Genomic DNA, 26,039 nt, shown 5'->3' on the forward strand with positions numbered 1-26,039 from the left:
TCAATGGTCTTGCAATATTCTATCAAGGAATCTCCAGGGTCGTTTCTATCAGCAAGGCTATTATTTCTCAGCTGCTGGCCCTTTCTTTGTTTCTATCGTATGCATGCCAATCACCAGTCATTATCAATGCACCTTGATGTTTGATCGATTTCATACTGCAGAAGTTCATAGTGATTTCTTCAGCTTTGATTTTAGAAGTTGGTTCATTAATAGTCATACTAACTGCTCTTCCTTGTAAGTGTGTGGGTATTGTATTTCAAGACAGATCCTGAAATATTCCTTTGGACGATGGATAGTGGACTGAGCAGCTTCAATTTGCCATTCCAGGCATAGTAGATCACACACTGAGTGATTCAAAATGGCCAATACCAGTCCATTCCAGCTCCGTAATGCCTCGGATATAGATCTTTATGCCTTGTAGTTCATTTTCCATGACTTACAATTTTCCTGGATTTACACTTCGTACATTCCATATTCCACTTACCCATGGATGTTTGCAGCTGTCTGGTCTCGTTTTGAGTCATGCCTCATCAGCGAATGAAGCATCTTTACTTCCATATTACAAAGGTCGACTTCTTTACGGAGGCAGCTCTTTCTTTCCCAGTTGTATTTTGAGTGCCTTCCAACCTGAGGTGGTCATCTTCTGGCCCGCTATTAGATTGTGCTCTATTGATATTTATAACATTTCCAATTGGGCTCAGATTGAGAAGCAGGAAGCTGCTTCCCTCTTCCTAGTCTGTCTTAGTCTGAAAGCTCTGCCCAAACCTGCCCACAGTGGGAGGTCCTGCGAGTAGTTGAAATATTGGTGGCATAGCTTCTAGCATCACAGAAACACACAGGCCCCCAAGGTACAATAAGCTGACTGACCCAGGGTGGATATCCGTAATTATCAAGGCTTAATCCCTTGTTTGCCTCAAAGTATAATGTTAATAATAATAAGCAAGTCTGGCGCTGTGGAGTGCATTCTGCTTCACAATAACGCTACAGGACACAGTAAAACAGCCCACAATGTCACTAAGATTGTCATCTTTGCAGAAGCAGATCACCAGCCTTTCTCCCGCAGAATGGTGAGTGGGATCAAACTATTTCAGCACCAGACCTTGCTAATAATAAAGTCCCCACTGCCACTGAGTAGATTCAAACTCAAAATGATCTTGTATAGAGTTTTGGAGGCTGTAAGTCTTTACTGAAGCATATAGCCTTACCTTCCTCCTAAAGAGCAACAGGTAGGTTGAAACCCTCCACCTTGTGGACAGCAGTCCAACATTTACTTGAAACCACCAGGGTTCCTTGCTAATAATGACCGTTTCCACTGATCAAAGGCCCACTGTGTCAGGATTCTACAACTCAGTCTTCTTGACAAGATAGGGGTCGTTTCTCTACTCTACATTAAATGGGCACAGAGAGGTTGAGTACTTTGCCAAAGTCACACAACTGGAACCAGGGCAGACCCATGATCAAATCTCATTTGTCTGCCTGAGTCCAGTACCCTTGCTCAGCCCTCCATCTAGCACGGCCTCTCTGCGGAGAGGCCCTGGACCCCATGCTGCCCACGATCTCTCGTCGTCCCTCAGTCAGTCATTCCAGATGGACACATGAGCTCCTGGAAATTATGCGCAGCTCAGAAGTAACAGGCGTGTAGAGTAATATTTTCTTTTTCCTCTCATTTCTTGACTTTCCATTAGATCAAAGACAAACCAATGAAGAGCATCAAGTATATGAATAAGGACATCATAAATCTGAAAAAAGACCTTATCCGTAGCCGGTAAGTGAGCCCTGTCCACATTCAACCCCGATGAACAAGCCATGGGGTGGTATTCACAAGCCCTGTTGAGTCCACATATCCCCAAGCCAGAACATTATGCTGAACATTTGTAAGAAGGGAGTCCTTAGGTAGTGATGCACTCGTTTGCCAGTCAACCAAGAGGTACTTTGGAAGAAAGGCCTGGCAATCTCCTTCTGAAAACCCAACAACTGAACATCCTCTGGCACACTGCGCACCTTTGACCCACGTGGAGTCACTGTAACTGGCAGTGCCTGAAGAGCTACTTCCTCCTCGCCCTTGCTTTCGTTGCCTGTCTCTATGGTCACTAGGCGTGAAAGAACTCTTTGGAAGTGGGTTTGTTTTCATTGATGGTAGGAATAGTACAGAATGGCGTGCCCCGGTGGCACTGTGGGATAAGTGGTCTGCTAACCTGCGTGGTCCACAGTTCAAACCCACCAGCTGCTCTGACGGACAGAGAAAGGGCCCTCTGCTCCTGTCAAGACTTGTGTCAGAATCGACTGGGGTCACAGTGAGTCCGAATCTAAGAGATGGCAGTGGGCTTAGTTTGGTTACTATGCTTCACTGACCCTTCACAATTAGCCATGGTGGGAATACTGACCATGGAAATGAACAACCACTACCAAATCAGGGCTGATGCCCTACACACACACACACCCCCAACGCCCCTACTACCAGAGAGCCGGTCAGTACACATTCACCAGCACAAGCCTAAACACCGGCTGTCGCTGGACTTCCAGTAACCGAGTCTGGGTAGAAAACAAACGCTTGGTGACAAGGTGATACAGAACAGTGCCTACCTTGCCACCCTGGTGCTAGTGAGTGGAGCCTGTCACCCCTGCGGAACTCACTTACCGGGCCTCGGAACAAGCTAGAATGGACCGGCTTCACCAAGCAGGCTCAGCCTAGCCAACTGCTGGGCCTGATGGAGACTGTGGCACACCCGACAGAAAGCTACAGGTGAGGGGATGTAGTGCCACATTCCATTTGGCCACACTCCTGGTTCACGGTGACCGTTCAGGAACCAGGCACTCCTCTTCACGAGCAATGCCTCTCCAAACGCTGAGCCCAACCTCCCAGATTCAATGAGGCAAAAAATGTGTGTGTGCAGGGCTTTAAAACTTCCTGGGAAAATCCCCATAGCTTTTAATTTCATAACATCCAAGTAGGCAACATGTGACTGCATATACATTCATGAGACCAAACGGTTCAAATGAAACCCAAACACACTGCCAGCGAGTCGATACCAACTCATAGTGACCCTTGTAGGACTTCTGAGGTTGTAAATCTTTGGCGAGGGGGGGTGGGGGGGTAGCAGTTAGCCTCTTCTTGTTCCTCAGAGTGGCAGGTGGGCTAGCAATTCAATGCTTCCTGAAGAAGAGGACTTAGCGAATGGAAAGGCTTCCCGAACACATCTTATGTCTCCCAGGTCTTGTGTGTAGAGAAAGTGATTGCGCTGCCAGGTGTACAATGGTACTGTGCATAAATAACCTACAGTTCATATGTCTTGATAGTCATAAAAAAAAAACCTAAGTCACTGGTTTATGCATATTCTCTACAATGCTTTCTAGCTAAACATTTTACTGCCTAGCAGTGTGTGTGTTTTCACTCATAAGCAGCAGCAGCCAATCTCATGTATCACATGTGGCCTGACTACTGGAGCAGTTTCCCTCTGTTTAATTTTCTTTTGAAAATATTGTGAAGTGCATCATGGGCCTGAAATGCAGCAAAACCACTGCTGGGGATAGCAAGCGAGAGACAAAGGAGAAGTGTTGATCTGGAAGTGAGACAATGGCTACCAACCAACACCGAGGTTCCAGAGTTCGTTAGGCGTGTCACACCCCACCATCACGGCAACCCTGCAGAGCAAACACAGATTTCTCCAAGCTGCTTGAGACCGGCTCTGCTGAACGCTCCAAGGCTGAACAGAAGGGTTGGTCTCCGACTTGGGCACGGATGAAGGATCAAGCAGGAAAGTGAAACGCTGCGGCACACGGCTGATCACTGTGAGTGCAGGGAGCTTGTGCAAGAGGCTGAACGAAGAAGCAGGACCAGACCACAGCATTGTGTTTGCACACAGTCCAAATCACGAAACACGCCCTTTCCCAGAGCATGGCTGCTCTGTGCCCTTGTCTCTAACTGTGGGGGCTTGGGTATTGCTGTGATGCTGGAAGCTGTGCCACCGGTTTCAAATACCAGCAGGGTCACTCCTGGTGTACAGTTCCGGCGGTGCTTCCAGACGAAGAAGGCATCGGCTGTCCACTTCTTGGGAATCAGTCACTGAATATCTTGTGAGTCACAACACCACATTATCAGATAGAGTGCTAGAAGGTGAACCCCGATGCTTGAACCACAAACCAAACTCAAAGCCATTGAGTTGATGTCAACTCATATCGACCCTATAGGGCAGGATAGAAACGCCCTGGTGAGTTTCAGAAATGATAACTGTTTAGGAGAGTGGGAAGCCTCATCTTTACCCTGTGGAATGGCTGGTCATTTCGAATTGCTGACCTTGCCGATCAGAGCCCAACGCATAACCACTACACCACCAAGGCATCTCCTCAGGTGGAAGGTACCCAAAATATGACTGAAGAAGGAGCTGCCTTCTAAAAGTAGAGTCTGTCATAACGATGCGGATGGAGCCTAGGTTTTGAGACCTTCATCTGCTGATGGGACATGAGACAAAATGAGAAAAATCAGCTGCAGATGCCCGTTAATAATTGGAATGTGGCATGTACAAAGTATGAATCTAGGAAAATTGGAAGCCACCCAAAATGAAATGGAATGAAGAAAAGATCACTGTGCTAAGTATCACTGACCTGAAAAGGACTAGGATTCGTCATTTAGAGTTTGAGAGTCCTATGATTTACTATGTCAAGAAAGACAAAAGGGAATGGTATCACATTCGTAGTAGAACAAGGTTTACCTTGAACTACGAAGCTATCTACAATCATATAATGTCTCTAGACCTACAAAGAAAATCAGTTAACACAACTATCAATCAAATTTACAAACCAACCACTAAAGCCAATGATGAAGAAATTGAATTCTTCTACCAACTTCTCCCGTCTAAAACTGATGAAACATGCTATCAGGATGCATAATGATTATTGGTGATTGACATATGAACGCTGGAACCAAAAAGGAAGGATCAGGAGGTGGGACAATATGACCTTGATGACATCAATGAAGCTGGAGATCACTTGAGAAGAGTTCTTCAAGAGCAATAACTTCTTCACTGCAAATACCATTTTTCAACAACATAAAAGGCTACTAAACACATGGACCTCACCAGGCGGAATGCACAGGAATCAAACTGACTCCATCTGTGGGAAGAGACCACGAAGAAGCTCAATGTCATCGGCAAAAACACAGCCAGGGGCCAATTGTGGAATGCACCATTAATTGCTCATATATAAGTCCAAGTCTAAGCTGAAGAAAATTAAAACAAGTCCACAAGAGCCAAAATACAATCTTAAGTATATTCCGCCTGAATTCAGAGAACACCTCAATAATGGGTTTATGCATTCAACATTAATGATGCAAGAACTGAATATCAAGAAGATCATCTATGCAGAACGCACACGATCATTAGTCAGACAAGAAAGAAAGAAAAGGCCAAAGTGGATGTCAAGAAGCTCTAAAACGTGTTCGTCACCACAGAGTAACTACAACATATAGAAGAAATAGCAGCTCAAGAAGACAGTATCATCAAATGAAATGTGCAAAAACCTCAAAAATAGAAAGCCATGAAGGTAATCAAGCGGCCATCAAGCCCAGAAGCAACAAAGCCCACATGGAAGAAGCACACCAGCCTATGCAACCACAAGGTGTCAAAGGGATCAGGTGTAAGGCATAATCAGAACAAAAAATCTTACCATAGTGAATGAGGCGGGGAGTGCGGAGTGGAGATCCAAAGTCCATTAGTAGGCCACTGGAGATCCCCTTGCAGAGGAGTCTAGGGGAGGAGATGAGCCAGTCAGGGTGCAATGTAACAATGATGAGAAATACAACTTTCCTCTAGTTCCTAAAGGTTTCCTCCCCGCTCCCACTACCATGACTCGAATTCGATCTTGCAAGTCTGGCTAGACCAGAGGAGGTACACTGGTACAGATAGGAACTGGAAATACAGGGAATCCAGGACGGATGAGCCTTATAGGACCAGTGGTGTGAGTGGCAAAACAGGGAGGGTAAAGGGAGAATGGGTAGGAAAGAGGGAACCGATTACATGGAACTGTGTGTGACCTCCTCCCTGGGGGGCAGACAACCGAAAAGTGGGTGAAGGGAGACGTTGGACAGGGCAAGATAATACAAAATACCCATTTATAAACTATCAAGGGCTCATGAGGGAGGGGGGAGCGGAGAGGGAGGGGAAAAATGAGGACCTAATGTCGGGGGTTTAAGTGGAGAGAAAATGTTTTGAGAAACGATGTACAAATGTGCTTTACACAATTGATGTGTGTATGGATTGGGATAACAGCTGTATGAGCCCCTAATAAAATGTTAAAAAAAAAAAGAAAGCCAAAGAGGAAGCACATAATCAGTCTATCTTAAGCTGAAATAACAAGAAAAAATTCAAGCCTCAAGTTGCAGTATTGATGGTGCCGTCAGATAAGCCCTGAACTCCTACTAAAGTAGGTGATAGTTCAAACCCACCTGCCACTCAGCTGGACAAAGCTGAAACCATCCTGCTCCTGTGAAGATTTACAGCTTCACAAACCCTATATAAGGTCACTATGTGCCAGAATTGACTTGTTGGCAGTGTTTTGTGTTTATCTTTTCTGGATAAGGAAAATATTAATGACATAGCAAACATTCACATAAGTTGGAAGGAATATACAGAACCATCGGACCTAAAAGAACTGCTCAACATCCAGCCATTTCAAGAAGTAGTGTATGATCAAGAATCAATGGTATGAAGGAAGAAGTCCAAGCTGCAACGAAGGCATTAGTGCCAGGGGGTGGGAGTGGGGGTGGAGAGGACAGACTTCATGAATAGATGGTCAATTTAAATGTTTCGCTAAACAGATGAAGCCTGGAAGCACTCATTTGTCTACAACAAGAAATCTGTAAGACAGCTACCTATCCAACGGACTGAAAGAAATGTACATTTGTGTCCAACCCAAAGAAAGACAACCCGAAAGAATGCAGAATTTATCAAGCAATATCAATAATATCACACACAAGTAAAATTTTGTGGACAATCATCCAAAAACTGGATGCAGAAGTACATCAAAGGAAGCTTCCAGAGATTGAAGCTACTTTAAGAAGATGACACAGAACAAGGGCGATGACCCTTGCCTAAGCTGGCTAAAAGCAAAGAGTACTAGGAAGATATGTACTTCTCTTTTACTGACTGTGTCAAGGCATTCGACTGTGTGGCTCCTAACAAAATATGGATAACCATGCGAAGAATGGGAATTTCACCAAACTTCATTTTGCTCATAAAGAACCTGCACATAGATCAAGAGGCGGACATTCTAACAGAACCAGGGAATGCCGCATGGTTTACAATCCAGGGTTGTATCCTTTCACCACATGTGTTCGATCTGTGTGCTGAGCAAGTCATCAGAGAAGCTGGATTATAAGGAGAACGGGACATCAGGATTGAAGGAGGGCTTATTAGCAACCTGCAATATACAGATGATACAACCTGGCTTGCTAAAAGCAATAAGTACTTGAAGCACTGGCTAAGGAAAATCAAAGACTGGGGCCTGCAGTATGGATTACAGCTCAAAGTAAAGAAAGCCCAAATCCTCACCACTAGACTAAGACACAACATCATGAAAATGGAGACAAGATTCAAGTTGCCAAAAATTCCATTTTACTTGGATTGATAATCAATGTGCATGAAGCAAGTCAGTTACAGAAGACCTTTTTAAACTGTTAAAGAGCCAAGATGCCCCTTTGGGGACTAAGGTGCATCTATAACCCAAGCCATGGTATTTTCAATCACGTCTTATGCACGTGAGAGATGTACAGTGAATAAGAAATACCACAGAGGAATGAGTAACATTCTGAATTATGTGCTACCGAATGATCTTGAAAATTCCAGACTGGCCAGAAAAACAAATCTATTTTGGAGAAATACGGCCAAAAGGCTGCTAAGAATTGAGGATGGTGTGTTAGTCTGGGTGGACTTGAGAAACAAATTCATAGACACTCATGTGTATAGGAAAGAGCTTTATATAAAGAGTAACTGTACATTAAGAAAATATCTCAACCCAATCCACGTCAAGTCCAACAGTCCTATATTAGCTCATATGTCCAATACTAGTCCAAAAATTCCTCTTTAGACCCACACAGCCATGCAATAATGCCATATGCAGGAAGATCACAGGCCAGCAGGTGGAAAGTCTTGTGGATCCAGTGGTGGTAGAAGCATCTCAGCGCTGGCATGGGTCTCCACGTGGCTCCTCCAGCTCCCAGGGCTCTGGATGCCATCATCTGCAAGGTTCCGGCTGCCATCAGCCTGTCCCCATGTGGATTGTCAACAAGAATCTCTCGCAGGAAGTCTGCATGTGTCCCGCCTCCAGCGAGCTATTTCTCTCCTTAGCGCCTCCAAGTGAGGTCATCAAGCTGCGACCCGACTGACAGGCTAGACGCCATCCCTCCACTCTTAAGTCTCAAATTAACAAGAGATTATGTAACTACCACAAATGGTAAGACTTCATCCCACATACTTTGTGCATGTCATCAGGAGAGACCAGTCTCGAGAGAAAGGGTGTCATGCTTGGTAAAGCAGGCAGGCAGCCTAAAAAGAGGAAGACCCTTACAATGGACTGACACCGTGGTTGCAACATGAGCTCAAACAGCAACAACTATTAGGAGGATGCCCGTCCAGGCAGTGCTCTGTGCTGTTACTGCTGAGTCAGAACCAACTCAAAGCATCTGCAGCCTCATGGGACATGACACAGCCCAGAACCGTATTAGCAATGACAGCATGTCTTTTTCCCTCGTTGTTTGCTGTAGTTTTCCACCTCCTGTTATTCTAGGTCTCTGATAGGTGCAAATGGAGAGCTCCTGGCAGCTAAGCAACAGGTTGCCATTCATAATCCACCTGGTATGTCACAGAAGAAAGGTTTGCCGATCTACTTGCCTAAGATTACAGCCACCAAAGTCCCTACGTGGCACAGGTCTACTCTGTGACATAGGGGGTCACCTGGGGCCAAACTTAACCCCGCGGCAGCGGGTTTTGTCCTGGTGGTTTGGGTTGGGTTGGGTTCTTCTGTGTTGTTGTTGTTTTGTATCAGAGTCTAGCTCCTTCTGAGCCAAACACCTTGCCCGTCTCCTGGATTTCCACTTAATACTTCAGAACTCTCCTCATTCATTTGCATCGTCCCGGTTTCATGGCCAATTTAGCACAATGCTAAAAGGAATAAAAGCCTAACTGCTTCGCTCCTCTCCTGTTGCACCAGATGTTCAGCGGCACCAAGCAGCACGGTGCACGCTACCCGGGTTTCTCCTAGCGGCAGCAGGTGCTCATGGCATCTGCACGTGCCCAATTCTTGTTGAAGGCTTGACGCCAATGGCAGCTTTCCCCCCAAAGCTGCCAGGACTTTTTAATGGGAATGTTCTCAGGAAAATAAACATCTTGGCAACTCAGACAACAGAAATGTCGAACCTTGAAGCTATGGTTTGCTCTTGGCGAGGTCTAATGAGGTAGGAGCAAACAAATAGTAACAAATTACCCACCCCAGCTGATCCCCATGCAAGTGTTTAGGGATCTGGAGACTTTCCTCTCCAGCAGCATCGGGTTATCGGGAAAGCAAGGGAATTAGAAGTAACCAAAGAGGAATTTTGGAAAAAGAAGAAGCCTTGTTCTTTGCATTGGCTTAGGGCCTGGCTGGTGCCTCCATTGCTCTATGGGCTCATTCCTTCCTCTTTGAACAGAAGCTTATTAAGAACCAGGCATCACAGGTACATGCCAGATGCCGTATTGTGTTGAAGATACCAGGACACAGCAATGAACAAAACCGAGAAGACTCCTGTCCTTGGTGGATATGAGATGATGATAATGAGAGTAGGATCCTCATGGGCATAAAGCAGACAATCCAATTAACGAGGAACTATGCAGAATCTAGTAGGGGTGCTGGTGATCTCCTGTGAAGACTACTAACAGGGTGGTGTGAAGGGTGTGGTGAGCAGAGGCAGCTGTTGCTAGAGCTAACGTGGCCAGGAAAGGCCAGTTCTGCAAAAGGAACACTGAGGCTGGGGTCTCACATGTTTGGAAGTCTTTTGGCTTTGAGAAGATCAAGAGTGGTCTTGATCAGAACTCCCTGAGCCCCTATAACAAGCAAGTTAGCCAGGGTTTATTCTCAGGGGGCAAAATTCTAAAAGAGAACTAAGAGTAACATGGGGAGAGTTTGTGAACTTCAGGCTGGGAACTGGCAAACATGACTTCAACCATACTCTCTTGGCCCAAACAAGTCACCAAGCCAGTTCAGACTGGGGAGTAGATGCCACCTCTTGCTGGAAGGAGCTTCTAGGTCACCGTACAAAAAGATAGAGGTTTGGAGCCAGAGTTTTGACCTGTGACCCTCATCTAGACAATCCTGAGCTGGCTTTTGAAACACTATCTCAATTCAAAAGACAGTCCATATACACTTGAGTATCCCTCTTTGGGGTATAAAATGGAAGAGATGCGAAGAAAAGAGTGAGCAGCCGTGGGACTAGAAGCAGCAAGGTCCTAAGAAAAGGGGATCAGGGAGCCACACAGAGCTGTGTGAAAGCCAAAGGTGTAAAAGAACAAGGGCAATGGATACGCAGGTACTATAAACCTAGGAAAGAGGTTGGTGAACCCAGAGGGGAAAAGGACAAAGAGAAGAAGGCTCATGAATAATGCCAATATTCAACTGAAGACTCCCAACATAATAATTTCTGGAGAAAAACCTCATTCCTCTGTGAGATTCCTGATCTTGGATTTCCAAGACATTTTCCATATCCTGGATCAACCCCCATACACACACTTTTACAGTAAACTTCCTGTTGAGTGAACTAGTTTGCCAACCAGAGTCCAACAAAAGAGATTTCTTAATTCTTATCATACAGAGAAATCAAGGAAAATCGGGCATTTTTATCGTCTTACCACTAGGTGCACCTGATTCAAGCCATAGTATTTTCAATGGCCTCATCAGCATGTGAAAGTTGGACACTAAATCAGGAAGATCGAAGAAGAATCGATGCCTTTGAACTGTGGTGCTGGTGAAGAATACTGTTTAAGTACCATGGACAGCTAAAAGGACAATCAGATCTGCCTTGGAACAAGGAGGGCCAGATTGTTCTTAGAGGCAGGGATGGTGAGGCGTTGTCTCACATACTTTGGACATGTAGTCAGGAGAGACCAGTCCCTGGAGAAGGACATCCTGCTCGGGAAAGCAGAGGGGCAGGGAAAAGAGGAAGACCCTCGACAAGATGGATCAACACAGCAACTGCACCAGTGGGCTCACGCATAGGAGCGATTGTGAGGCTGGCGCAGGACCTGGAAATGTTTGCTGCTGCTGTTTGTGCACAGGGCTGCTACGGGTCAGAAGTGTTGGCTACTAACAATAACCACCCCCTTTTCTCGGATTCCCTTAAGAATTAATGATATTCCACAAAGCACATTCACAAGGGAGCTTAAACATGTCTGTGGGGGAAAATGTATTGTCTTGTTTTTAATTCGCTTATTTTTAACCGTTTCACTGACATACAATTCCTACATTGTGTGTTCTAGTAGTTTAATCATCTTTATAAGAGTTGTGTAATTAAAAGACAACCATTCCGTTGTCTTTGAGATATGGTTTGTACCTGGACTAATGGGTGAAATGAGTTTGTCCCAACTATGTTTTGGAATAAAACCAATGATTTAATTAACACAAATGGATTCAGGGTGGTGACAAGTGTGTGACACATGTGCTCCCAGTCCTCTCTTCTGTGCCCACAGCAGGCATGACTAATGGATCACAGCACTCTTTCCACTGGAAATCAAACCCACTGTCAAAAACCCTCTCAACCTAGCACTTCAGGCTTCCACCATCATCTAATTGATGAGTTAATGCATGGGATAGGATTTATTTGTCTTAGATAAATTATAGATTCAAAAAGCATATATAGTGACATCTTATTCACTCAAATGGATGGTTTTCATGCAAGAGACCGTCAGGAGAAACAGACCTCTCCTGTATCCATGCTGGTTTTAATCGGGAAAATTTAAAGAGCTGGAAAAGGGATTGTTGACCACAGACATTTCCTGACTGCTCTCAGTAGTATCTGCAAGTCATGATTCAGCCCTGAGGCCCCCACATCCCTAGCTAACGGCCCAGAACCTCTTGATTTAAAAGTTCATCTTTGATTCTCACTACTACTCCTTCCCCAGGCTTGAGGTCTCACCTCAAAGCCCGATGGTGGATTTATGTGCCAGTCAATACTGAGATGCAGGAAAAGTGAAGGCCTCTGAAATTGTGCCTGTGAATCATTCAAACAAGACCTCAGCCCCCCACATCGTCTGACCCGCCCCACCCTCACCCTGTGAGCCTGTGTACACACGTCCTTACGTACACACACACACACACATCTCGTAGCCAGCGGGTAGACATTAATGAGCTTCATCAGGGCAAATGCTTGGCCCCACATCCTTAGCCCAGAACTGATATAAACACAGCTACCTACCCGAAGGGTAGGTCACTGCTGTGGGCTGGAGGCACCGAGCTCAGGCTTAATTGCATTTTCATCATCTTGAATGTGATCCAGAGGCCCTGCCCATTTTCCCTCTGTTTCTTGGTGTTTTGTGTGTCTCTGACACCCCACGTTAACTGCCATTTTAGGGCACATGTCCTTCTAGGCTATTCTTGTATCGCCCCTCCACTAGGGCAAATGTCCTTTTGATTCCTGTCCTCTGGCCAGGCTGCCTCAGAGGGTCCCACACAGAAAAGGACTTCACTGAATGACCATGTCTTCGAATTCAAGCATGAAAAAGATCTTGAACTTTTTGTTGCTTGAGGCTTACATACAACTTTGTTTTCTAAATTCTTTCCCAGTTAGAACCAAACTTAGAGAATGTGCGTGCAATAGTTCAAAATGCACTGGCTTGGAAGTCAGTTGTGGATGGAAATTCTGGCTCTAAAATCAGGAGGTAGTCCATGCCCTTCTGTTTTCTCGGTGTCCAGGCTGCTGGGTGGTAAACCTCATGAGTGATCACCACTAGGACTCCCTCAACACTGACGGGGCCTCCTTCACATACCAGCAAAAGTTCTAGTCCCCAGTGGGATGGCACCCATAAGGTTACAGCTGTTTGGTGACATCCAGTGGACTTGTAACAGAGGAAAACCATCGCCCTGGGTTCTCTGTGGTTTAGTCTTTAAGGAGGGCCTGGCAGCGTATTGGTTAAGCACTCAGCTCTAACCAAAAGGTTGGTGGTTTGAGTCCACCAACTGCATCATGGGAAAAAGAGCACCAGTCTGTTCCTACAAAGGTGACAGCCTTGGGAACCCAAAAGGGCACCTGGACTCTGTCCTATAACGTCACTATGAGCCGGAATCAACCTGCTGTCAGTAGGTGGGTCATCTTTATGGGAGCAGATCTCCCAGCCTTCCTCCTGGGGAGCTGCTGGATGGCTTTGAACCGCCAACCTTCCCAAGACCAGCCAAACATGTACCCCTGTGCTACCAGGGTTTCTCCCCACAGGCACTGGGTTAGGATCCCATCACTGATTTCCGAGGGATGCAATGCAATCAATGCCAACCTATGAGTGAGGGATGGAAGCAGGACTACTGGGTGGAGGGAACAGCTCGCTGAGATGCAATGACCACAGCTACTTCCTGGGGGAAGCTCTTTCAGAGATGCCCCATACTGGGGCAGGAGGCCCAGACCTTTGCACCCTTACAGGAAATCAGTCACTGGATGCACACTGCCCCCCACTTGGGGAGGGGAGGCACCCAGCACCTTTACTGAGGCAGCTGCTGTCATTTGCAAACAGTTCCCAGGGGAGCCCTCAGCAAGCACCACTCCCAGCAGCCACAGGGACCCCAAGAGGCTATCAAATAACAGCTGACATGACTTGACAGTGGAACCTGCCCCCCCTCCCCGCCCCACACCCATGCTTGCTGTTGTTGTTAGCGGCCATGAGGTTGAGCCCCTAGTCCCGGCAACCCATCTCCAAACAAAGAATGAATGGTCGCCCTGTCCGTACCCTCCTCGTGGTCCTTGACTTGCTTGAGACGGCTGGGCCACGGTGTGGTTGGTGTGTTTTGAGAGCCCTCTATTAGACAAGAGCCCGTCATGATCCAGAGGGTCTGCCTGGGCTAATTGCTTGAGGGAGCTGGCCAGGCCTTCCTTCCCAGTCTGTCTTCACCCGCAGACTCCATCGAAGCCTGTACACCGTGGATGACTCTGCTGGTCTTTGAAATACAGGTGGCATCGTTTCCAGCACCCTAGCAACACGCAAGCCATCACAGTATGACAGACGGACAGGTGGCAACTCCCCGGGTATAAACCCTCCCTCAGAAAACAGCCATCAAGTTGAAGCCGACTTATTGCAACACTCTAGGAGAGAGCGGACCTGCCTCCCAGGGTTTTCTTTATGGGAGCAGACTGCCACAGCTTTCTCCCTCCGAGCGGCCGGTGGGCTCGGAGCACCCACTTTCCAGTTAGCAGCCAAGCACTTCGTCACTACATCCTCAGGGCTCCTTCGTCCACGTGTGCGTCCCACCCAGATTAGCATCCCTCAGGGCGGGAAGATGGAAGCCACTTGGGGACTTGCCCATCTGGTTGACAGACCACATCTCCCAGACGAGGGCACCAAGCCATGGGGAGAGGAACTGCCTGTCCAAGATCACACCGCAGGTTTGCAGCACAGCAGAAACTCACACGCCATCCAGGTTCTTGATTCCACATCCCACTGCTTCCTCCCTGCCCGTGGCTTTTCAAGTCGGTCCAGTGATATCGATAATGGCTGCTCTGGGACCACAGGGGCCGTACCTGTTTTCACTAACAAACTCAGCAGCAAACCGTGTCTAGGATATGCTTGTGCGTGTCTGCTGCGTCATCTCCGATTCATGGACTTGCGGCACCCTCTGGGTGCCACAGTAATGCGATGCCTGGTTCCACGCCATCTTGTTTGAAGACGCTGGTTCCACTGACTTGTTTCAATCCACCTCACAAAGGCCCAGCCCTCCCTCTGCCAAGCCTCCACTTGATCAACCATGATGTCCCTTCCCAGCAGGGGGTCTTTGCTGTCCCAAGTCTCCCAGCGAACAGTAGGGTTGTAGTTTATCTAAGCTGCTTGGTGCACGGTACACGAGGGTAAGTCAAGAAGTATCACTGCCCCCTCGATTCACAGTTCATACGGGCGCAGGTTTCTTCCAAGACCAACGTGTTGCACCCATTTTTGTGATCGATGAATGGACGCACGCTGTTCGGGTGCCATCAAAAAGAGAGAAAGGTCTGATCAGAAGAGTCCCTTCTAAGGAGCTGGGCTGGGCCGTTTCGTTCAAGGCAGAGGTTCCATCTCAGAAGGGGACAAGGACTGTTCCATTGGATTCCAAAGGTGTCCTCTTGGTAGACATTCTCGGGGACACAGAGCAATCACAGGGGCTTATTAGGAAGAAGTCTGAAGAACGCTGCAACGTGCACTAGTGAAAGTCAGGCCAGAAAAGTTGCTTCAAGAAATTTCTTCCATTGGAACAACGTACCTGCTCATTCTTAGAGGTCTGTCCTGTAAGAATGTGGTTGGAAAACCTTACCCCCTCCACTCCGAATCCCTGATCTTGGCCTTTCAGACGTCTCTTTGTTCCCGACACTCAAAGAACATGGAAAATGAACTGAATGCTGAAGCTGATCGTTGACGTTAACTCAAAGTACACACAATTCTTTGGGGAAGGCTGGGGCGATGGAAGCAATGCTTTCAGAAAGGTACAGACCAGGTGGGAGGATATATTAAAGAAAATAGGTTCATAATTTATTTTTCTCTAATAAAGGTTTCTATTATTTTGTAGCAGTCTTCTCTGACCTACCCTGATTGTCCATATTTTCCCCCAGCACCACAATTTGAAAGCTATCTTCCAAGGCTTGGTCTCTCCCAATAGCATGTCCAAAGTACATGAGACAAATATAGTGCGGTAGCGGCGGGGAGTGGCAGTACAGGGATGCATGTTAGGATAGATGATACAGAGTCAATACTGTAGCAATGCAGCTGCTAGGACTGGCTTTCCATATTCATTTTAAACGTCTTCCTGTTGGGATTGTCAAGCAGGCCATTACTCTAATGGATGTCCCCTCATGCTTTACAAGAAAGCACCAAGTGGACAGACACCATGCCTTCGAGCCCTGTCATTTTCTTCAAGTTTCTTCCTGAAATATAACATCTGTATGGAAGAGCAGACAAATGATTACGCAGACAGTGCTATAGATTTCCACAAGATGGACACATCCGTGTAACCAGCATCCTTGTAAAGAGAAAGAGCACCACCGGTCAGCACAGAGCACCTCCTGAGGTCCCCTTTGGTCAACTGTTGCAACTGTCACCCGCAGTCAAGTTGGTCCGCCCCATGTCACATTCACGCACACTGGACCACTGGGACCCATGGTTTTTCACTCGCTGATTTTTCAGAAGCCGATTGCCAGGCCTCATCCTAGTCTGTTACATTGTGGAAGCTCCACAGACACCTCCAGCAGGGGCTCTGCACGAGGTGCGCTGGGCTGGGAGCAAAGAGCCCTGCCCACGAACCACCAGTGCCCTCCTGACATTAGCTGCCCCTCCTCCTCCTTTCTAACACCTTAGTTTCTTCTGTTGTTGAACTTGATATCAATGGAATGATCTAGTCTGCAGACTCACAGGGTCTGACTCCTTTCACTCCGTGGCATGTTTCTGAGTTTCCGTCAGTGTCTAAGGTCGTTCTATGAGCACTACCTTACTAGGTTAGGAGCTGGATGCTGACCACAGAGTCAGAAGTCCAGACCCACCATCTGCTCCACACAAGAAAGATCTAGTTTGCTGGGCCTATGAAGCTTTGCCACCTCGGAAGCTCACCGGAGCGGTTCTTCTCTATCCTGGAGGGTGACTGTGACTCGGAACGGACTCAATGGCAGTGAGGATGGTCTCGGGTAAAGTAGTTTAGGTTCTGTGTTCCCTTGGGTGAAGACCGCACCATTTACGCACACCCTGTGCACGTCTACTGGGAGCGGATCTAGTAGTGCCACTGTTGGCTCAAGGAATTGGCATACTAGCTGTACTAGGTATGGACAGTTTCCCTAGTCCCCTATTGGACAAACTTTGAAAAATACACAAACAATATTCTCGAAAAACTGAGATATACAGACATTGTTGTCAGTTGCTCTGGGGTTGATTCCAACTCATGGCGACCTCAACGTACAGAGAGCAGAACCACCCCAAAACATTTTTGAAATCTTGACCTTCTGGAAGGTCTCCAGGCCTCTCTTCCTAGGCACTTCTGGGTGGGCTCAGCCCTCCAACCTCCCAGGTAGGAGCTGAGCATATGCATGTAAGTAGATGTAGAACAACCCCACAGTTAAACTACCCAGGGTTACCCTCTGCTAGCATATTTGTTAGACTCACTTTTGATATTTTCCTATGCATACATGTGCCTTTTTACTATAAAAAAAGAACTAAGATTATAAATGTCTTCTGTGCCCCCAAACATCTATTCACATATTAAACCTTTTAGTATGCAAATAGGCAAGCATTTACAAAAGCAGACAGGATAGTATCATGAAACCCTATACACCCATTATGCCACCTAATGATTATTACTCATAAACCCTCCTGTCTCCTATTATGTTGAAGCATTTCATTATTTCATGTCGTTTCATCTGTAAATATTTAAGTAATGATCTTGAGAAGATAAGCACTCTCTTTTTGAAAAAAACAAAACAGAACTACGACAGTGAAAAACTTAGCATGCATTCTTCGACATTAGAGAACACCCACTCAAATGGGACCCACCATCGTAATGGTAGTTTAATATTCCATTGTGAAAACTTAGCATCCTTTATCTCACTCCCTATCATTATTTGTGTTCGCCGTTTTCAAATGGTTTCCACATCTTTGGGGTTAGACACTGATGTGCTATCTCGTTAGGATAAATTCTTAAGATGCAGCTTTAAGGTTCCTGGCCCTTCACGAACAACCTCTCAATCTTCCCTGTGTCTTCCTTGCTGAAAAGCAGCCGATGACCCAAAAAAGCTCACATCAAACTGAGCTGTTCTCAGCAGAAACCAACGGAAGATGGGGCGAGGCAATCTAAGAGGGTGAAGATAGGTCAGCTGTGACTTTCTGCCCTTTCCCCCTTAGCATCAATGTCATCCATAAATAAGCAGTTCAGCGAAAGCTAAAGGAAAACACCAAGTGTTCAGGAAACGAAATGCCCAGAATTTACCAGCATGGACCAGCTGGGCCTCCTATCCTGACAGAGCCAGCCAGTACCAACTATGGTCAATTTCCACCCCAGGACTTGTGCATGTCCAGTCTGCCATGCTCACCAACACCCTGAGCTCCCTAGTAAGTGTATCTAGGAGTTCTCACTCCAAGGAGCCTCTGGCCAATATCCCCCAGCCAAGTGCCTTTCTCAATGCGACCAGAAAGCCCCAGGGGTCCTAAAGAAGAATATACCCTTTGCCCCACTCTTTGTCTGCAATACTTGTCATTAACAGACATTTGAGTGGATGGCGCTCAGCTGCTGAAAGCTGGCAGTTTGAACCCACCTCGTGGCCCTGCCGGACAAAGGAGTGGGCAGTTCCACTCCCATATAGAGTACAGTCTAGGAAGCCCTAACAGGCACTTCTCCTCTACCACTCAGGGTCACTATGATTGGGCACCACAGCACCTGCCAACCAACCACAGAGCCCAGTGTGATGTCCCTGGCTGGTGCAAATGGTTAATGCATTTGACTGTGAACCCAAAGGATCAAAAGGATGATTCAGACCTACCCAGCTGCACTTAGGAAGACAGGTCTAGTGGCTTTCTGTAAGGTCTGAGCCTTCAAAACCCTGTGGAGTAGTAGTCCTACTGTGTGCACGCAGGGGCTGCCGCGAGTTGGCATTGACTCAGTGGTAGTTAGCAAGAACAACAATGCCAAGAGGAAACACTTACTGAACCCTTACATGTGGCAACCCTGCTCTAGCTGCCTTCCTTGCATGGACTTCACTAAGAATCATGTCTGAACAGTCTCTGGCTCTCTGGCTCTCATGTCAAAGAACAGGCTCCAGCGCTCTAAGCAGCTTCCCTGTGCTCACCACTCAGACAGGGATGGGGCAAGTCGGGGTTCTTGCACAGGGGATAAGGGCATTTCACCTGGACAGTGGGTACATGCCCGGTGTCATGGTCTCAACTCATTTAACTGCTCACAGCAAATCTGTGAGGTGGATTCTGTTACTGTCTCCTTTTGACTTCTGAGCACTGGGAGATTTTGAGAAATTCTATCACTTGCTCAAGTTCAGCTAGCAGATTGGGGGGTGGGGAGTGGGGGAGCCAGGATTTGGCCTCACTCCAAAAGCCATGTTCTTAGACCAGTTTGCAGTCGCCTTTGAGTTGATTCTGACTCCTGGCTACTCAGGCTAGGATTTTTCACTGGGTGATCTTTTGGAAATAGGGCAACTGACTTTTCTCACCACACACCTCTAGGTGGACTTGAACTGAACCTCCATCCTTCTTTCTCAGTCAAATGCATCAACCATTTGCACCAGCCAGGGACGCCACGCTGGGCTCTGTGGTTGGTCGGCAGGTGCTGTGGTGCCCACTCTAGTGACCCTGGGTGGTAGAGGAGAAGTGCCTATTAGGGCTTCCTAGACTGTACTCCATATGGGAGTGGACTGCCCACTCCTTTATCCGGCAGGGCCACGAGGTGGGTTCAAACTGCCAGCTTTCAGCAGCTGAGTGCCAGCCACTCAAATGTCTGTTAATGGCAAGTATTGCAGACAAAGAGTGGGCATAGAGTATATTCTTCTTTAGGACCCCTGGGGCTTTCTGGCTGCATGGACTTTCTATTATGACCATTATTTTTTTTGGAAGTTTCCAAGTTGAATAGATGGGAAGAGAAGGGGCTGGATAAGAGGTCGGCCAATCTATACCCTTCCATACCTACAATCCTCTGAGAAACTGCATCACAAGGGCTTTGGGGGGTTTATTTGTAATCTGAACTAGGCTATAATTTCAAGTCATCTCTCCTTTATCTTTCACATTATCCATAGAAGCCACCCCATGCATTATCTTCAATAAATCCAGTGTCTCCCTCCTGGAGCTTTTCCGGCCCTAGATTTGTCAAAATAAACATACGGTCAGAACGCCCTGCACCTGCCGGCCAGGAGAAAGTTGGCAGTTCATGACTTCCACTGCCATTGCTCCTCACTACCCCAAGGGGCCACTGGGAGAATAGGTCTCCTGAGGTCCCTCAGGCCATACTAGTCTTCGTCTCTGACCCTTTGTTGGCTTCCACTATCGTGGCACTCGAAACCTGTAGACCAGCGGTTCTCAACCTTCCTAAGGCCGCAACCCTTTCATACAGTTCCTCATGTGGTGGTGACGACCCCCCCCCCCACCGCAACCATAAAGTTATTTTCATTGCTACTTCATAACTGCTATTTTGCTACTGTTATGAATCGTCATGTAAATATCTGATAGGCAGGATGTATTTTTGTGTTTACAAATTGAACATCATTAAAACATAGATTAATTCCAAAAACAGTATGCAATTCTATATTGTGAAATATTGATTTCTACTGACCAATCAGTGATGTTTTGTCTTAAAGCATGGTGTAGCCTGGGTAACAGTCTTCACGCCGGGTACTCACACACAGATGGGCATATCTGAATGTGGGTGGACCCACCTGGGGACGGACAGAGGAGTGGTGTCTCGGTTCCTAAGACCATGGGAAATATGTGTTTTCTGAAGGTTTTAGGGGACCTCCCTGAAAGGGGTTGTTCAACCCCCAAAGGGGGTGGTAGAGGTTAATGAGATGCCTGCCCCCAGATCACCGGGCCACCCACCCAAGGGAGGCAACTGTTAGGGGCTCCTGCTCTGTTTGAGGGACGCTGTCCCAGCACATCCAACCAAAGCAGTTTGCCAGCCATACCGGCTCTTGCTGAAAAGCCTGCAGGGAAATCAAGGGTTTGGGTTTTGTTTGGGGGGTTATGTTTTGTTTTCCTCATCTGAAGCACCCAGGTGCAGGACATAAACCATTAAAATAGATGGACAATCAATGTGGAGGGAGATATTTCCTCAAAGTCAGTGTCCCTCAGAGGTCCTGAGCAGAGCTACGGCTCAGATTCTGGGGGTCCTCTTGGAAACCTGTCTGGACTTCATCTTCCCAAAATATCTCCTGCGCAGGATGACAAAGTCAGCAAGAATGCCCGGAAAAGCACTTTTTCTGCCCTGAGCTAGAAAATGCAGCGGAGCCAAATCAAACAGCCGGAGAAGCACCGAGAATGATGCTTCAGCAGATTCCCTTAGGGGACTTTTGAGGCCATGGAGTCTGGGGGTGAGGAAATGCTGGCTGCCCTGGTGCCTGCTCAGGCAGACCCAGGGGGTCTCATTTCAAGAGCGTCCAGGGCCTGGCCCTGCAGTACATCTGACTGTGTGTTTAGCTGCAGGGATTGGTCTGGGTCAGAAGAGCTCTAAACAGAGTGTTTCCAGGCAGAATGTCAGGCGATTTAAAGACGCCAAGTAGAGCACTGCTTTGCAAGGTTTTATTTTACTTTTTTTTTTTAATCGGTAAAGATTATGCAGAGCTGAGAACATCAATCTAACCCAAACTGGCTACATCGGCGATCTGAATCTCCATTCCTGTCCTGAGAAAACATAAAATGCCTGCTACTGAGAAGCCAGCCCTGGGTTCCTGCGCACCTATGCCTGGAGGTCTACCAGCACCCAAGCACAAAGACTTGGGGAAGAGGGTGCCATATGGCAGTCCCTGGAGCACAGTTTGTAGAATACAGGGCAGGTGATGGCCTCTGGGAGTGGGCCAGGATCCTTGGTGGAGTAGTGGTTAAAAGCACTTGGCTGCGAACTGAAAGCTCCGGGGTTTGAGCCCAGCTGCAGCTCCGCGGAAGAAGGAGGTGGCGGTCTGCTTCTATAAAGATGGCCACCTTGGAAAGCCTGTGGGGACAAGGCGACTTTGTCTTAGAGGGCTGCTGGGAGTTGGAATTGACTCAACGACCCTGGGTCTGAGTTTTGCAGCTGTTGAGCAACCCTTCATCAGTAGATAGCAGTTAAAGCACTCAGCTGTTACAGGAAGGTTGTAGGTTCCCGTCTACCCACAAGTCCACTTCAGAAGACATAGTCTCTTCAACCGATGGTCCTGGCACACTGAGTTTCCATCTGTCAAAGGATGAAACCCACCCCGTGTACAAAAACAAACTCAAGGTGGATCAGAGACTTCATGGTGGAAAATCCCAGTACTACAAAGATCATCAACCAGCAAAATTAATGAAGCAAACACACACAGTAGATGACAACTAGATGACTGGGACCTCCTAGGAGTAAGACATGTATGTGCAGCATAAGACTTTATTAAAAGAATAAAGAGAAAACGCACAGGGGGTGGGGGAGGTGGATCTCTGACAATGATACAACAGATGTGTAAGGTAGAACTGGGTCGTGGTAGTGGAGGGGGAGGAAGCATTCAGGAACTAGAGGAATGCTGTATGTTTCATTGATGCTATTCTGCACCCTTGTTGAATTGTCCCTTCCTTCAACCCTTCTGTGGGGGGATGTTCAATTGTCTACAGATGGGCTTTGGGTCTCCACTCCAACTCCCCTCATTCACATCGATATAATTGCTTGTTTTGGATCTTTTGATAACTGATCCCGTCAACTCCCCATAATCAAACAGGCTGGTGTGCTTCTTTCATGTGGGCTTTGCTGCTTCCCTGCTAGAAGACTACTTGTTTACCTTCAAGCCTTTAAGATCTCAGGTGTTATATCTTTTGATAGCTGGGCACCATCCACTTTCTTCACCACATTTGCTTATGTACCCACTTTATCTTCATTGATTGTGTCAGAAAGGTGAGTATCAAAGGGTGCCAGGTTATCAAAACAAACTGTTCTTGTGTTTAGGGGGGCCTTGAGTAGAGGCCCAATATCCATCTGCTATCTTAATACTTAACATATAAATATATGTACATTGGCCTCTATCCCTTTCATTATAAATTAATATATTTCCATGTACACATGCCTATAGCTATACCTCTATAAATAGCTTTTGCCTCCTAGTTCTTTCCTCTATTTCCTGTCACCTTCTTCCTATTCCACTATCATGCTCACATCCACTCAGCTCTCAGTAATTCCTCTTGGATACATTGTACTTGATCAAACCCCACCAGGCATTATACGACCTCCTCACCATCAATTTTAGATCTCTGTTGCCTTATCCCTGAGTTTTTTGGCTCCCTGCTCCTCCTCCCTGCCCCCCTCCTCTCCCATCCCCCCCACCCCGGGGGACCACCAGTCCCATTGTTTTCTCCTCAGGATTGTTTGTTCTGGCTATGTGGTATAGATTGACATAGGATGAAAAAAGGAAGAAAAAAAATAGATAGAGAGCTCCAGGTCTGTCTGCTGACTCATATGAGTATTTTCCAACCAGGTCTGATGAGGTGCCAAGCCCTGTCCCCCGAGTCAGAAGTCTATGTTCAGGATTCCTCAGGGACTTGGTGACTTTGCTCCCCTTGCTGCCCTCCCTTCACGTTTCACCCCGCTGAGTGTGGGGCAGACTGGGCATACTTTCTACACAGTGCCTCCAGTGCTGTCCCCCATAGCATTATGGGTCAGGCGGGGAACATCGTGCTTCATGGTGGGGCTGGTCCTACGGTCCTCTCTGTGCATTGGCTGCTCTGAGCAGGGATGTTGTTCCCGGAGCTTGGTGGGCCATGATGAGGTCTGTCCCTTTTAGTTCAGATTTGTGTGCTCTAGATAGATCCACCACTCTCCCCGGGCTTCTCCCAGAGGTTCTAGTGAAACTGCTTTTAAGAAAAAAGTCACTATGACCAGAGAGAACTTTCCCAGGAGATGCCACTGGATGCACTAACTCAGAGCAAGTTGCTTGATGCTCGCCCAATGGGAAAAATGTGTACTACGAAAGCTCTGCCCAGAGGAGCTATTTTTATGGTTTGGTTTGGTTTTTCAGGGGTACCTAAAGACTTAAGAGCCATAGCACGAACAGACATGCACTCCCACGCATAAGAGCATGAAGTTGGAAACAGTCCAAATACCCATCAGTGAAAGAAAGGATACAGAAGCTTTGGCACATTTAGACAACATCAACTCTATGTTGAAAAAACAATGATGAAACCATGAAGCACCTCGTGACATGGATGGACCTGGAGAACCTTATGCTAGGTGACATTAGTCAATCACAAAGGATAAACACTCTATGAGACCACTACTCTAAAGATAAAAGTCAAGACAAAGACTTATATACCAAAGGGAACAGACGTTGGTTGCCAATGGGGCAAGGTAAAGAGGAAGCAACCAACTAGCAGACAGGCAGATGTTGACTTTGGTGAAAGGGAAAATCAAGGTCCACAAGAGGAGAATATAAATTGGGGGGTGGGGGCAGGAGAACACTGGGAGGGTTGATAAGTGGTTTGAACTGTTGAATACAGAGGTGATGGTCTGAAAAGTAAACCCCTATCTAATTCACATTTTTTTTTTTTTTTGCAAAATCTTTAAGAAGTAAACAGCTGGTACATATCACTAAGAAGAAGATGACCAGCCCAACAGAAACACCAGTTCCAAGAAAAACAAAGAGAATATTTAGCAATGTATTTTTTAATTCTCTCAACATCACCCATCATTCAAGAACCAGAAAGTCAAATAAGGGACCACTTAAAGACACAGAGCAACAAATACTTAAGTTTGCTCATACACAGCCCTGGTAAAAGTATGGGAAAAAGAGGAACTTGGCCAAATCCAGTCCATTTAAAGTGATACATTTGATTTAGTTGCTCTTTAAAATTAAAATCAGATTTTTCCAGGAGCCCCGGTGTTAGTTGTGCCTTGGGCTGCAATTGTCAGGGTCAGCAGTTTGAAACCACCAACCACTCCTAGAGGGAAAGATGGGACTTTCTACTCCAGTTACGAGTTAGTCTCAGAAACTCCCAGGGGCCGTTCTACCCTGTCCTAAAGGGCCACCCTGAGTCAGCACTGACTCAATAGCAGTGAATTTCTTCTTTTGAGAGTTGTATATCAATTCACACCTTGATTTACATTACTTTTTTTTACTGTTTTAAATCCCCTAAACTGATATCCTACCCACTGTGATAAAAGAAAACAGTAGGCTGTTCAATTACTGTGCTTGAAGCTTTGTGTCTATAAACTCATTCATTGTTACCACCACCACCCCCAGATAGCATGGGGAGTAAGAGTTATATACTGAAGGAGAAAACCCTGTGTTATGGGCTAAATGAGCTAAAATTTAAACGTCCTTCAAATAAAAATGGCCCATACCTTTTATGAACACTCTGTGTAAAAAAAAAAAAGTGTGCTGATGCATCCTTGAATGTGGCCACCCATCCAGATGTTTGTGCAGCAAGAATTTTATCAAAGTCAAGGGTAAGACTGAAATGACGTCTGAATCTATGGGTCAGTAAGAGCATTTCTATTGACATAGCCAAAGGAGAGTTGATTTTGGCAAGGGGGTTGGGGGGGGGCTATGTTGATTGGATTTTTAAATTGTGTTTCGATGGTTATTTTATGTACAAATATGTAAGTCAATGTTATCTCTGTGTGTCGCATGTTAATAATGTCAACTACCAAAAAAAATAAAGGAAAAAATTAAAAATAAAACATTTTAAAAGAAGAAGAAAGGCCTGGTGATCTACCCCTGAAGAACCAGCCAGTGGAAACCGTATGGAACTTAGCTCTACTCGGACAGACATGGGGCCGCCAGGAGTTGGGGTTGACTCTGCAGCATCTGGTTTGGTTGATTATTGGTCATCACTCAGAGGTAAAATAACAACTGCTAGAGTGAAGTGCCGGTCTCACTGTTAGAAGTGAAAGAAAAAAAAGAAGAAGAAGAGAAGTAAAAGCAAAGAGTTTCACTGTAAGGCCAGGATTTTTAAATTGGAAGGCATACTAACACCCAGGCAGGTGTTCGTCTGGAACTGCAGTGTGCTAACTTGCAAGAGAGCGGAGATATGTTAAAAATAATTTTATTGGGGGCTCATACAACTCTTATCACAATTCATATATCCATCGTGTCAAACACATTTGTATATTTGTTGCCCTCATCATCCTCAAAACATTTACTTTCTACTTGAGCCCTTGGT

General features: G+C 46.5%; 1 protein-coding gene across 1 annotated transcript in view; it reads left to right on the plus strand.

Annotated features, from left to right (window-relative positions):
* CCDC60 (coiled-coil domain containing 60) overlaps positions 1 to 26,039 on the plus strand; it is a 203,770-nt gene that overhangs the window by 86,112 nt on the left and 91,619 nt on the right. Inside the window, exon 2 of the mRNA XM_045296707.1 lies at positions 1,686 to 1,765. Coding sequence (XP_045152642.1) covers positions 1,686 to 1,765 — 80 coding nt within the window. The remainder of the gene's footprint in view (positions 1 to 1,685; positions 1,766 to 26,039) is intronic.

Source organism: Echinops telfairi, unplaced genomic scaffold (assembly GCF_000313985.2).
Source record: "Echinops telfairi isolate 266 unplaced genomic scaffold, ASM31398v2 ScPeMD7_7412;HRSCAF=8450, whole genome shotgun sequence".
NCBI classification, from domain to species: Eukaryota; Metazoa; Chordata; class Mammalia; order Afrosoricida; family Tenrecidae; genus Echinops; species Echinops telfairi.